We start from the raw sequence: 15,776 nt of genomic DNA on the forward strand, positions 1-15,776 counted from the left end.
TTATATTTAACTTGACTTGTTTTATGTTAGTGTGGACAAATCATAAAACAGAATACCAAACTAGTCAACCTATATCACAAGTTTGGTTCTCTAGGCAATGCACGTTCAATGAAATACCAGCATTTTCAGTTCAATATTCCACAAAAAAAGTTATCATTTCCCTTTGGTATGAGTGTCAAATGAATGAATTTGATGAGTGGAATACGATAAGCAATTTGCCATCATTCTGAATTCATTATCAATTAGATATAGGAATAAAATACTTTTTCTAATTTCCACTTACTTAATGTATTGATATTAATACGACCAAGGTTTCGGTTTTTACACCATTCTCAAGTGTTCTAGCACTACCTTGGTCGTATCAATATCAATACATTAAGTAAGTGGAAATTAGACAAAGTATTTTATTCTTATATCTAATTGAAGATGAATTTCCACAAAATAAATAAGTCATCAAAATAAAAAAAAATGAATTAATTATGGTGGTAGCCTACTCCCTGAGGAGCTAAATAGCTCAAAATTTACAGATTACATGCAAAAAAATATTAAACAAAATTGTGATAAATTTGGTGACTATTTAGGTCATTCGGTGCTGCTTCTTCTAGTCAGGTTCTGCATAAAATATTCTAGATATTGACGCACAATCAAGGCATACTCCAAAGCTCCATCTGGTTGAAACATCAACTTACCAACATTTCCAATGAAATCTTTATTATTCTTTGGCCGCGGGTGGTGATCAGTTATCAAGTTGATCCATAAAGCAGCAAACAGGCTGTTGAACAAATATTTAAAATTCAAAGGTTAATTTTTTTCTAAAATTATTAAGCGGAACTTTGATTTCTGGGCTTCGGAAAGACATCTTATTCGACTTCCGTTGTCTTCAAAATATTCAGGTGTATCGCTTGGAAAAGGAGTGTCCTCCTGTAAAATGTATGGTTCCAGAATGTTTCTAGAATTTTGGAGTAGTTTTTGATGTGGGCATTGTTTCGTATTCGTTTGGTATTTGAAAATTTATGACTTTGAAGACTTTCTCTCGTTGACCTCTTCTGCTCATAATAACAAGGAAACAAAAGAAAAGAATTAATGAACCAGAGGTGTTCCCAATTCTTATTTCCCATTGCCGATAGTAATAATTTTTCGTTATCCAAAATAAATTGAATTTAGTATCTGAAAGAAACAAAATGACAGCTGAAAAATGATATCTATATCACTGTATCAAAACTCTCAAGAAGAATAATTCACCTGGATTCGTGACGTCCTGGAAATATCAGAATGATTGCACATAACTGAGAATATCAATAATTAAAGTACAACATTCAACGGCGCAATATTGTATTATAGTTGAAAAAAGACACACCTTTTGTTAACTATATTCTGAACTTTAAACTGGATGAATTACATGAGATTGAATAGAGAACGATATAATCTTGAATAAACTGAATAAATGTGAAGGCTGAAACATAAATAACAAAATCACACACTAAGAAGGAGAAATGCCTGCCTGCATGCGAAATCAGCAAAGAAAAAACGATAATTGCACTGCGTTGCAGATCGACTTTTTCTTATTCTGGTGGCTATTTTTGGAACGAGAAGCGTGTTTCAGGTTGCTAAACTTGGAATGCTGTACAACCCGAAGACATAAATAAAACAGCTATCTCAAGATGCGTCTGATTATGATTTAAGATCGCTTGCAAGGTGGTTTTTGTTCACATCGAGTTACGACGCTATCAAGAAAGTTTATGTCACTACTGTTAGCGCGGTACACAAAGAACATATTTTCTAAAAGAAACGTGGCAGAGGCGTTGAATAATAGACAAATAAAGGAAATTGAAAGCCTTCGTCTAACTTTTTTCCGAGCCATTTAAACTTATTTTCTTCTTCCACTCAGCGTTACTGAGTGGAAGTACGGTACAGCCAAGTGTTCATGATAGGCAACACCGTAGGCTGTACCATACTGATTAAGGCTGAGTAGAAAGAAACACGTGTCTGCGTTTTGTTGACTTGTCCTATAGTTCCATTTCATTTATCAATATCATATAACTCAATATTCATCGTTCTTGTTTTTAAGCAACTGAAACCACGAATATCCAAAACAGATAGAGGTTTCAAAGGCGGTCGTTGCAAAGCCGACCTTTGACACCGACCGCCGAATAAGAAATAGGTTTCCATCTATATTTACAGCCCATAAGTATTGAAACTATAAAACTATGATCCAATACCAGACAGCACTGTGTCAACCTACCATAGGTCTCATTAATGGTACAAGATAGGATTATGGATGAAAAATTATATTCTTAACAAGAGCAGTCATAATCATCACCTCTAACTCTGCACTGTTTTTGTTGAGAACAGAAAAGTTCATGACTCGGCACAGTATCTTTGGTGAGATTTATGTAAATGTATCTGTCAGTAATAGATCCGAGCAGATACAAATCAAATTGTTGGTGATCAAATGTTCAATAAGTATGTCTCATATTTCAAGATACTAAATAACTATCAGTAAATTCAAATCCAATTCAATGCTTGTCCGTAGTCCTAAGTTTGTAAAAATTAAAAATGTAAGTCTGTTGTCAATACTTCATGTTTTACTACAGTGACAAATAGCGGGAAACTTGAATGCTTCTAAAACGTTGAAGATGTTTCTGTACTCCAGTTTGGTACTTTCAGCTGCAAATGAATTCTAGGTGAAGTTTATCGCTGTATAGAACTTCAAATATGCTATGTTTGTTCCAACTAAAATGAAGCAACTATCTCGAGTTTTGAATGTCTTTTTCTCCAAAAAATATTCGGAATATTTTCGTTCTTAGTCAGAAACTCATGGAAAAATATTGGGGTACGATAAATAGGCAGAGTCGATTGAAAAAATAAAGGAAAAAATATTTCACAATTGAAAACGAACGGATAATATTAAATATACCACTCTGTATTTCTACAGGTCAGAACCACGTAGGGTTGATGTTCTTCAAGAAACCTGTTGTCCTTGGCAATCACCCACATGTGTGTATCGTTGTGAGATGCGATAAAGACTATACCTAACACCGTAATATTCAATAATTTTGATTTTATGAAAATCGATTTTCTGGACAAGAGGATAATGGCCAGTACTACTATCGAACAGTAGTTGTTTTCAATATCATCAGTGAAGACTGTCTTTTACTGTTATTTCGAATTCTCGAGTGGTTCAGTAATCGTTTCTTGAGGAGTGTACACCGCATTTGCATTTCAACAGAGATACGATTTGTTTTCGAATGATATACAGTTAATTGCTAGTGATTGTTTTGATTCCTTCCAGTTACTCAGTAGTCTGTCTTATTGCGTAAATGGATAAAATGAAATAGGCAGGTCTACTTTTATATAATTTCTCTTAGCATAATACTCGTGTATTTCAGTCTTTGGTGGTGGAAACGAATTACCTGGAAATGAGATAATGATAAATTGTATCTCTTGAGAGGACTTTTTCAAAGCACGATACTATAAAAAGCTAGTCGTGACATAACCACACCTTTCAACTATATTTTTCTGTTTGAATTTATGATACTTTACCCATGAGAATATGTATTTATATTCAGAGAATGCGGTTTCATCAATTTTTTTTTGTCATCATTGGTAGCAGTTTCAGACGTTTTCGTTCTTTGTGCTAATATTAACAGTACCTAATGATCGTACCCTTGTCCAGTGTTCATACTTTAATCATAATGAATGGGATCCTTTTATGAGGAACATATTGTCTGACTAATTAGCACTTTGGGGAGGATTGTTCAATAATTATATGCTTTGAAATATTCAAGGAGACGGTTCTTATTCGTTACTTATAATTTCAATTCTAAAATTTCCCGTATTAAGGTGAAAAAAGTTGTGATTATTTTTTATACTTGGTGCTTCAAACACAAAATAATTTCGTAGTATTCATCTCAGTATCTAGGTATCAAGTTGAGTCAGGTTCTGGATAAGTTTCAATTTTAGATTATACATCTCACACACTATCTGTCAGTTTGACATAAACATTTGTCATGATGGCAAAGTCCTGTGAAATTGAAGTTTCAGTTTTCAAAAATGTTTGTGAAATGTATAACAAAATCGCTGAATAGAAGCGGAATAGTAATCTTTTCAAGTTACAACAGTATTGAAAATGGAAGAGATATGGTTAGAAATGCTCCAAAAGGTTTGTGTTCGCAACTTCTGGTATGAAAACTGTCCTTTCTTCCTTTAGAACGAAATCAAATAACAGTTGGATAATAACTTTGATCATAATGATGGTAACTTAATCTTTGGGAAAGTTTATGGCCTTTTACGTCTCCATCTTGGTATAGAAGGCTCTTTGCCTAAAATTAATCTCTTTCAAAAATATACCCTTTCAATTTATATGACATAACCATTATTATAGGTATTTCATGACCTTTGTGAAATCAAAGAATAGAAAACTTTCATCACTTTCAAGATATTCGATATTTTCGTTTTTCCAAAATATTTTCCGGATGATTACAGTAATGAAAGAAATGTTCAGATCATTTTTTAAACATTTTGGAAAAGAAAGTTTTTGGCTTTCTACTACTCCATCTTGATACAAAAAACAAGGATGAGGGAATCTTCCACGGAAAGGAAGGAAGTAATGAATTTTAAAATAAGTATAATAACGAAAGATGTATAATTCAGTGTTCATAAAGAAGTATTTGTTTCGAAAGAATGTTTTCTTTCGTGTAATTCAATGTTTATATGAAAGTAGCTGTTTCAGGAGGACTTTCTTTCAGGTTGTGTCTGAAAGTTACTTCTTTGCATGATCTACACATCCATGTATAGAGTTACTTATTTTAAAATTGATTACTTCCTTCCTTTCCGTGAAAGATTCCCTCATCCTTGTTTTTTGTATCAAGATGGAGTAGTAGAAAGCCAAAAACTTTCTTTTCCAAAAATTAATCACTCCTAAAAATATAACCCCTTCAATTCAAATTTTTTAAACTGTTTAGACAAAAGAGTAGTTCTGTATTTTTTTATATTTCGAAACAAATAAGTGCTAGTTACACAAAAGTTATACGACGTTTCAATGATTATGATATGAAACAAAAACGGAAAAAACTCAAAACTCAATACGAACCAAAAGGCATTTTGAACATAAAGAAAAGTTATATGAACTAGTTTTCAATGTGATCGGCTTACCCACTTTTTGTAGTGGGGATAGTTTTCTAAACTGTACCGAGCCTACTCCAGTGGTTCTGAAGTAGTTGAAAGTTATTTGATCATTCAAAGTTGTATAAATTCAGTCCGGCCAAAATTCGTTATGCCTTCAACTCACGACAAATGCATGAATAATGAACAATTTGTAACTCAACACTGATGCATGAATCCACCCTGAAATATTATTCACGAGTAAGCAAGCATAATTTCTTCACAAATTTCCGATACTTTCAATAACAGCATCTTGAGATATTCATTTGTGTGCCGCCAGATGAGTATCTCTTCTGAAAGGTATTCTGTGACAGAGCCTATGTCCGAGACAGAACTCTTGGAATACATACACTCTGATAAAAATTTGTGTTTTCTCTACAATTATGAAATTGAAGAACTGAAATGTCTTCAAAAGGTAACCAAATAAGGAAAAAGATAATTTATCAATACGGTTGGTCAAAAAATAACATTTTGTTACTGAAGCAACATCAGGAACAATAGTGTCAAAGTCGAGTATCAAATCAACGCTAGGAGCCAGATCTGAAGTGACAAACTTTTCTCCTTTCGATTACGTCTCTCTCGCCCTTCCCCATCGAGGTGACAACAGCAAAACTCTCATTGCACTTGAGCGCCCAAATAGTATCTACCCCTACCCCAAGTGCCATTATTTCAGTCTATTTTCTGTTTTCTAGTTTGTTCTGTTGTTATTATTTCACAGAAATTTTAAAGAATTATTTATATCCCCCTCAGTAGTCAAACTTGCTAATGGCACAGAAGGGACTTGCATTGGCATTGAAACCTGATAAATAATCGCCCAATGGTTCGATTTCAAAAATATTGCCTGTGAATTCAATATTCCCCAAACTAACGTCATACAGTACAATGGTTTTTCAACGAAATGTTTTTGTTCTAGATCGAGGAGGGTGATCGCGGCCCAGAGATGACCGCGTCCCTCGGCGACAGTGGGGGTGATGGTGGCAACCACGACGCCAGCCACAATCACTCTGATGTATACACCGTGTCCGTCACTGGTGCCTACGACAACAAAGGCTTCAAAGGCGACGGCAACAATGGCGACCCAAAGAAACCACCCCGCGAAATCACGGACGAAGAAGCGTCCCAGCAAGGGAAATTCAAAATGTCCACCAAGGAGAAATGGAGAATACTGAAGAACGTCTCGGCCATATCGTGTGCATTCATGATCCAGTTCACAGCCTTCCAAGGCACAGCTAACCTACAAAGTAGTATAAACGCCAAGGACGGTCTCGGCACAGTTTCCCTCAGTGCAGTATACGCGGCATTAGTAGTTAGTTGCATATTCGTGCCAACTTTCCTCATAAAAAAACTCACCGTTAAATGGACCTTGTGCTTTTCCCTGCTGATGTACGCGCCTTACATCGGCGCCCAGTTTTTCCCCAGGTTTTACACACTCGTACCTGCTGGAATTCTCCTCGGTGTAGGCGCTGCCCCCATGTGGGCTTCCAAGGCAACTTATCTCACACAGGTAGCAGGCGTATATGCTAAACTCACGGACCAAGCTGTAGACGGTATCATAGTGAGATTCTTTGGATTCTTCTTTCTGGCTTGGCAGACGGCAGAGCTGTGGGGCAATCTCATTTCTTCTCTTGGTAAGTTCAACAAGAATATTCATCTTTTTTCATTGGATAATAACATTTTCCGAAAGTGGTATTTTTTCAAAATGAATGAAACTCAATACGGAACTATATTTTTCTTAGAAGGAAGATAGAACTGGAATTTCAGGACTTGTATTGGAAAAATGAAAATGTCAGGAGAGAGTGATTGAAAATCAGCGTGGTTTCAGAATACTATATTCTTGAACTGTTCGTATCATACAGTGATATAATTGAAATCGGTCACTGACTCAACTGGTCCTGAGGGTATGAAATCAAAATATGGAGTAGAAATAGAGAACATAACATAAAAAGTATAATCTGTTGAAGTTTAGTGAAGTTTATTTATAAATTTAAATTTGACGAAACCGCATTAAAAAAATATCAACTGATTCTAATTGAAATGAGCTAATCAAAAGAGTTATGATAATGATAATAATAATAATAATGATAGCAGCGGTGAATTGACGCAGTGGCAGTGCGCTCGACTCACGCCCTCCCGATCCCAACCTCGACCAGATATTTTTCTCGGGAGAATTGATCTACTTGAAACTGAAATGATTTTGCAACGTTACATTACTGACGAACTGCGAATGGCCATGATGCTCCCTACGTGGCTCGAGGAATTATTAACATTGCCTACCCAGAACATGAAGCCAATGCGTTTATTGCCCAACAGTTTTCTATTTATAGAACAAAAGGAACCAGATACTAAAGGAATTGCATCACACATAATACAAAAAGGGCTTTAAATCATAGTCATAACATAGAAATGTGCACGAAATTTATTATTCGCCTTGCATATGCTACAATGAAAGGTAGGCAAATGGTTTCCAGTAACTACTGCACATCTGATTCACTGATGATTTCAACAATAAATTGGTTTGAGCTCTGTTGCACAAAAAAGTGATATTAGTTCTGGTTGTTGATCTTGGTACAAAAAAATCTATTGCAAAAATTAATTCCAGAGAATCAATTCTACCGTTCAACAACTTATGTAGAAAAACATGATTGTTTTTTACTTTCAAGAGATACAAGATTGAATGTTAGCAGTGGTCCGATATTATTGCAATTTCTTCGAAGATACACCTCATTTGTTTTAAAACTTAAGTATTTCAAAAACTTTCTTTTCATCTTTCAATATTTGATATATTATATTGATAATGAATGGGATTTCATATTAAGGATGCAAATTCTAACTTTGACCTTATGAAGCTGAAGTGTAGAAAAGTTAAGCGATATCATTTTATTTAAATTCTTACAAATAATTTCTGACAATGAAACTATAAGAGCGATAGGCAGAGTTAACAATAAAATCAATGTTATTATTGAAAAAAAATTGTTAATCAAAATGAACACCTAGATCCCTAATAGTGTTAGTTCTAACTAAGATAGTTTCATCGATACTGTATACAAATTGTATTGTATTGCATTTCTTGGTAAATGATACGATTTTTTATCTGGAGATAATTAAATGGAGTCAGTTTTCACCAAACCAGTAATTTAAAATGTTCAACTGCTCCTTCAATCCAGTACAGTGATTTATATCTATTGCAGTATAATATGTTGCACAAATCATTCATGAATATTAAAGAAAATAATGGCCCAAGATTAGATCCTTGAGGGACTCCTCTAGTGGAAAATAAATATATGAAGAGAAACCATTTCAGTAGACGTTCTGCTTCCTTTGACCAAGATATGGTATGAAATGATGACTATAGATTTCATTGAAACCCATACCAATAAGTTTATGAATGACAGTCGCATTACTAATTTTATCAAAAGTCGATGTACACTGCATCAATTTGGCCCCTAGGGTCCAGTTTTTCACATAAAAATTAATTGAAAACGGCCAAGTTACTGATTGTGCATCTGAAATTGATAAAACCCAATTTAAATGATTGTAAATATTATGTTTGGTTGACAAGTAAATTCGGTTATACATAATCACCTACAATTGCTTCGCAAAGTGGTTGAGAAATTAGCCTCTAGTTACTAATAACGTTACGATACTGCGCCTCATGAATTAGACAAAAATGTTCCAAGTTTCTGGAAAAATTTCCGTCTTTAGATTAAGATTGAAAAGAATTTGTAATGGATGTAACAATACACTTAAGCAGTCCATCATCAGAAATTGTGGTATTTTGTCAGGACCTGCAGTTAATTCGATTTTAAGTTTTTCACTAGCTTCAATTTCAATAATTGGCTCGGCTTTTATATTTATTGAGCAATTATGATCAAAGCTGAGAACAAAGTTTTTCATGATCATCAAGTTATTCAACAAACTACCTATCTCTCTTAAACAGCTATCAAACCTGCATTCCTTAAAAAAAATGTTGAAAAACTGTTACATGACAATACATTTTATTCTCTCAATGAATACTTCCAGGCTGATTTGGAAATATTAATCACTTGATTGCAACAATTTCGACTGTACTATTTTCAATTGTCATATTTTCAGTTTTATTTTCAATTTAATGTTATTATGTATTTGTATTCTCAACTTCCATATTGAATAGTTTAGTATTCAAACTCAACTGTTCATATTTTTTCATACTACTGTTTGATATTTTCATATCTTTACTCTTTTATGTGTGTATATATAAAATTATGTATTTGTATTGTGAATCTCTATATTTTAGTTCAATTGACTTTTTCCATGCTGATTTGATTTGATTTGACTTGAAAGTCTTTCTACTACTCCATCTTGATAAAAAAAAATGTGGGAATCTTCCGAAGAAAGGAAGGAAGCAATCAATTTTAAAAGAAGTAATTCTATACATAGATGTGTAAATCATGCAAAGAAGTAACTTTCAGACATAAACTGAAAAAAAAGTATCTGAAACAGTTACTTTCATATAAATATTGGATTACTTGAAAGACAAAATCCTTTCCAAACAAATACTTTCATACGAACACTGAATTATACAAAAACACCTTTCTCCAGTCAGTTTGTATTCCGAACATTCGTTATGGAATTAAATCAGATATCATTCACAGGATTTCTACACAATATACGAAATGAAAAGTAAAAAGTTCACTTACATGGAACATTGTCATCCTCACTGGTAGACAGACATCGATGTTTCGCCATAAAACACTTGCCGTAGGGCTCTTTAATACCAATCTGGATAATATGAGAAAAAACCAAACTATTCATTCATAAATTACGATTTTTTATGTCACGGAAAAAGTTTGATCTACTTATGTCATTTATGACATCGTAATGAAATTGAAACTGATTCCCACATTTGTTTGTATCAAGATGGAGTGGTAGAAAGCCAAAAACTTTCATTCCCAAAAATTAGTCACTCCTAAAAATATAATCCTTTGAATATAAAGTTATCATCTTCCGTTATAGGTAACGAATACGCGCCCTCAAAAAAACTATCAAAAACAATGTTTCTGATATTTTGTAAGAATTTTGATAAATTAAATAATTTACCATCCAAGATAATACTTTCTGAAATTCTCGTAGCGTTATTTCTGTTATGAACAAATGCCCAGAACGTTTGGGGGTTATCTATTAGTGTTTGTTCAATATTTTGCAAAAATGCGTCACTAAGTGATTCCTTGATATTTCGTCTGAACCTGCAAAATTCATCATGATTATAGTTGTAACCAATACTTCTGTACTTTCATTTGTAAATTGTGCATTTTCTTTTCAATGAGTTTTTTTAGTTCACTTGTATACAAAATCGGTTGAACATTTTTGAAATTTCTTGATAACGGAGAGCACTTAAAATTCCATAAAACTTATTGTAGACGTTTTCAACGCTATCACTTACATCAACTAGGTTGTCCAAGAAATTCAGTGATCCGTCAGTGTTATTCAAATTGAAGTTGTCTCGTTTTGTGAAAAGAATACAGGGATCAATAGATATAGATAAATGAAAAAAATCTTTGTTGACCAGTGCTACAGTTCCGCGGCATACATTATAATCAATATTGCTCGATACCAAGCTAATATTTTAGTATAATCGTTCAAAGGATAATTATATTGTTTCACATCCAAATAAGTCATTATATTTATGATAATGCTAGTTTTTCTGTCTTCTAAATTGTTTTTAATAAAAGATGCACAAATAGTGTCACCCAAAAAATAATAGTTTTATCTGAATAATAAAATGAAATTGTCAAGAGGTAGAGAAGGTGGAATGTATACGATCAAGGCCGTCGCCATGGGGCGGAGGGGATGGGGGGGAGCGCCCCCCCCTGCTTTTTCGACTTGGGAAAAAGTTAGGAAATTTTGGGCAATGAAGATAGAAAAAAATAATGGTAAAAAAATGAATGGAAATAAAAAAAAATAAAAATGAGAAAAAAGAAAGGGAGAGGTAATAAGAAAAGGGAAAGAACCGGGAGACGGTTGGGATTTCCCAATATGCATAACTTGGAGATCCCATACTTTGAAATTCTGAGTTGTTTGAAAACTTCAAAAAAGTTTAATTTCTCCCAAGTAAGAGAACAGTCCTGAACAGTCCACAAATTTTGAAGTGACAATTTTACAAAATTCCCAACTTTTCGCTGTTTTTTCGACTTGGAAAAGTTGGTAAATTTCAGGCCGTGAAGATAGAAAAAATAATAGTAGAAAACAATAAGCACAATAATATTTAAGTGTTGTTTCCTTTCATTTGTATTGAATATTCCTATACATGGTGAATATGGTGGAAGACCAAGGACCTTGGTCCAAAGTAGAATAATTCCCATTATTATTTTTATAATTACCAAAATTTATTTTTGTTTGTGCATACCCTAACGGGCATAAGCATTCAGATCCAGCCAATCTTTGGATAGCTAAGTAGTAACTAATCCCTCGGCTTTCATTTTTTCGAAAGTTGGAAAATTTTGCTGGTGGGGTTGGGAAAATTTGAATTCCTTTTTCCCCCTGGTGTTTCTTTTCACTACGGCCCTGTATACGATGGCTACAAACTAACAAGTCTATTTCATTCTCCAGAATGAAAAATGTACCCATTGTGAGCAGTATTAACACAAAATACAATATTATTGTAGAATTTCTAAAAACTTGCTAATGAATAATTCATACGTATTTTTGAACATCATTATTTTCAATGAGTTTTTCACACAGAAAATTTTAATGGAACTGACGAATAAATAATCTATAATCAATACTCTCATATGGTAGAAGTAAAAACTTGTATATGTGAACATACATTAAGCATGAAACTGAAACTGATAGTTGAAAATATTTTTAGAAACTTCTATGCATGCTCTAAAATAAACGTTTAAATTAAGTAACATGTTGTATTCCTTATTATCTGCAAAGATGAATCTCAAGACAAAATTTCTTCATATCATATAAATTGTGTAATGTAATAAATTATTGGGTTTGATTTGATTTAAAGTTTATTTTCATCTTTTTATAGCATGCTTTGAAAAGATTGTTTTTGAACATTTTTCTACACTATTAATTTATCTTCAATTTTCAGTTCCTCAGTCTTTTATTTTAATCAAGAAGTCATTGTTGTATGGTTGGCCCCCACAATATTTATTCAAGGCCACCAATTAATCCCTACCATCTTAGGTAGTCCGCCATGTTGAATTTGAAGTGACATCATGGGCCTAGTCCGCCTCACGGATAGTCCGATATATCTGCCTCTAGTAATGTTTTTCGTAGTTTTCACTTCTGCAAATGCTTTCATTTAAAAACCAAAATACGGGGGTACATAAAAAACTAGTCATAATATTTTTCGAATTATTTTCGGGAAACCTTTTCGTTTAATACCCAAATCATAGACATTGTCATTCAAACCATATAAGTTTCAAACGTTTGTAATAAAATGTATCGATTGTTTTGTATACCGTCTCTGATCATGGATATATATTCCCACTAGCCGCATCCATGTAAATCATATTTCAAAATTGAAATGTTCATTCCATGAAGACTGATTATAGTCAGTATAATTATTTTACATATCATAGTTATCAGTTCAAGCCCTATTGTTTTCAATGGTTTTGCTTTCCAAATTGCAGCTTTGTTCTTTCAAACAGAACTTTTATTTTATCTACGAAACTTTCGTCGAGCAATAATATATTTTTTCTGTTGAAGTCTTCTTAGAGAACTACTGAAGTCGTCTTGGAGACGAAAAGGACATGACTCAAAAATGGTATATGAACATTTCAAAAACACCACAAAAATTAAACTTACACTGTTATTATCCCCATGAATATTCCGAAACATGTACAATGTAAATTAATCACTTTTTAATTTTGAATATGTTCATGTTTGGGACGAGTGAATCAGAAGAAATAAAAAAACCTGTTTGTTTCATCTTACCTTTTTCTTCTTAATTAAACATCTTTGAGTTTGAATAACTCAGTGACCTTTCAAATGCGTTATTGATGGAACATAATTTGTTTCAAAAGGATTTTAGAATCTAAAATCAACTCTTACTGATATTCGAATGAATAACTATGGTCAGATAATGATGGTCAGATAATCCTTGAATATCCGTACTTTTCGGTATTGCCAATAATGAAGACAGCCACGCTCAATTAGAATTTCAATACGTGATTAAGAAATAATCAAGGACAGAGAGTATTTTTCTATAGTTTTTTTACTTCCGTTTAAGTAATGATATAACTTGAAAAGTCAACAAGTAATTATTGTTCTATTAGTGCCTGTTTATTCATTGTATACCGCAACACAATGGTTTTCTATTTGCACAAGAACTGCTTTAAATCAAAATTTTATTGTGGTTTATTGAATTTCCAAGGTTTGACATTCTGTGTTTTAGATATTATGTGATTATACTGTGCAGTACAACTTTACTGCCAATTTTCAAGGAAAATACTAAAGAATATTACTGGAGTTTTTTCCCAACACCAAACCGTTATTTAAACACCTCGACATGAATATGATCACTTGGTGAACGAAACACGTGTCGAAATATTAAAATAACGGTTTGAGATTTTGGGAAAAATCTCCAGTAATATTCATTACTACACCAAAGATTCCAAACAGTGCATCACAAGAAAATACTAGAAATACGTCCATTTATAAACGATCTCGACCTACCCAAATTTTCTGAATAGAACGGGATGTGCAATATATTAGTTGAAACTCATTTCTATTGTGCCTCCTGTCATATAGTTTTTTTTATAATAAGGTTGCTTATTACATGTATTACATTCACTCAATAATTCATTAATTTACTTCACTGTTGCAATAACGTTGGAAATTGAAAGTTTAAAATCATCAGAATTGAAGACAGCAAGAGATGTGTCTAGAGTAATTTGGTCAATTTGCTACCTAATTCAGGTGAAGAGAACGAGCTGGCCGTTCTATTCTACAAGGCCTGTCGATCCTTAGTTTTTCAAAATCTTAATAGGCTTGACCTTAAACTGAGAAATGTCTGAAGATCCATATTATCAGTACTCAATTTTGTTAGTATCACCAGTAAAAAGGTTTTAATGTTAGATAATGTTGAAAATGATCGTTCACAAAGGTGACGAAAAATATGATACAACTATATTTCCTCAAAAAACGACATACTCAATATTCACATTTCGGATAAATTTTGTCTAATCGCTTTAGGTGGATTCTCTTCGATACCGGTTAATATATCTTTTTATATTGTAAGGAAGTCCTTACCTGATTTGGAAATATTTTCAAAATATTAACATATCACAAAAATTCTGTTCAATTATGCCCAATGTGGATTTAGAGAACTGAACTATTTATTCGACTAAAAGACACTGAAATCAGAGATCGGTATTTAATCATTTTTTTATGTTATCTGCTCTGAATATTACTGGAGTTTAATCCCAACACCAAACCGTCATTTTTTACACCTCGATACGTGTTTCGATCATCAAATGATCATTAAAGATTAAACTAAATATACTGGGCGACTGCTGAGTTTTCAGGTCTTTCAAGTTTTAGGTGTGCTAAGTGTTCCTTATATTTATTTTAATAGATCTTTTTGTCTATCCATAATATTTTGCATCGCAGTCCCTACATTTAATATCATTAATTCCAGACTTTTCCGAATTCCCGTCTTTGTACTTTGTCCTAAAAGGCTCTATAGTGTATGAATTGTTTCAAATACCACATATCTAGTTCGTTGAAAATATTTCCAAAGATTAAGATTAGTTAGACAAGTTGATAACAGGCACATAGATGCCTACAAGAGTGTAGCAATGAGTAAACATAATAATGTTATGAATAATGATGGTGGACCAATACCTAATAGTATACTATACAGGGTGTTAATTAAGTATGTACCATACATTCAACGATTCTTTAGGTAATTTCAAGAGGAAATGTTCATATAAACATGGGTCCGCAAATCCTTCGTTCTCAAGATACAGGGTGTTAAAATAAAAATAAAAAAAAAGTTATTCGTAAATATCTTAAATATCCTTTACCTAATTTTGTTGTAATTCGGCAATGGTATTCACAACATTAAGGAGCTAATTTAACTCGAACGTGATTCAATTTATTGAGTCCAGTGGCGTCTCGAGCGGGATTTGAAGGAATATGTTTGTCTTAAAAATGTACGCCACTGACTTTTATGCAATTTTCATTATTTCTTTGCATTAAGCAATTAGGAATACAATTTTTTTGTCCCTTGAATTTTTTTCGTATCTTGCTTAGTTTTTAAGAAAAAAAAATCGACCTAATTGCATATCCCTGGACCTCACAAGGAATAATATGGGGAATTGAATGTTTCTTTTGGAAATTATTATTTTTACAATTTTTCATTAGTAATTATGTATCAATAACAAGAAATATTAGATAACATTAACATATAGACCAACGAATTGCACTAAATTAAGTGTTGGAAATGGCCTCCTTCGGCTTCAATACAACCGTCTAGCCGCCGCATTATTGAATTTCGCACTCTTCTGGAAATACCATAAATAATAATCAAGGGTTGCCTTGGAAAACGATTGCAGCATTCAATAAACAACTTGACAGTTGTTGTCAACTTTATAAGCTTTTAATTTATAATTGTAATA

At 32.9% G+C, this 15,776-nt stretch overlaps 1 protein-coding gene across 4 annotated transcripts in view; it reads left to right on the forward strand.

Annotated features, from left to right (window-relative positions):
* Positions 1-15,776, forward strand: part of LOC111509256 (UNC93-like protein) — a 175,605-nt gene that overhangs the window by 106,433 nt on the left and 53,396 nt on the right. For 3 of the 4 annotated variants that reach the window (XM_074171899.1, XM_074171898.1, XM_074171900.1), the window contains one exon: positions 6,077-6,791. In XM_074171899.1, the coding sequence (XP_074028000.1) occupies positions 6,104-6,791 (688 nt within the window). In that variant the 5' untranslated portion in view covers positions 6,077-6,103. Of the gene's footprint in view, positions 1-4,019; positions 4,163-6,076; positions 6,792-15,776 lie in introns of those variants that run through there. The other variant, XM_023164969.2, reaches the window with a different exon arrangement.

This window comes from Leptinotarsa decemlineata, unplaced genomic scaffold (assembly GCF_025532065.1).
Source record: "Leptinotarsa decemlineata unplaced genomic scaffold, Ldec_3_MD MMD2_tig00000035_RagTag_RagTag, whole genome shotgun sequence".
NCBI lineage: Eukaryota > Metazoa > Arthropoda > Insecta > Coleoptera > Chrysomelidae > Leptinotarsa > Leptinotarsa decemlineata.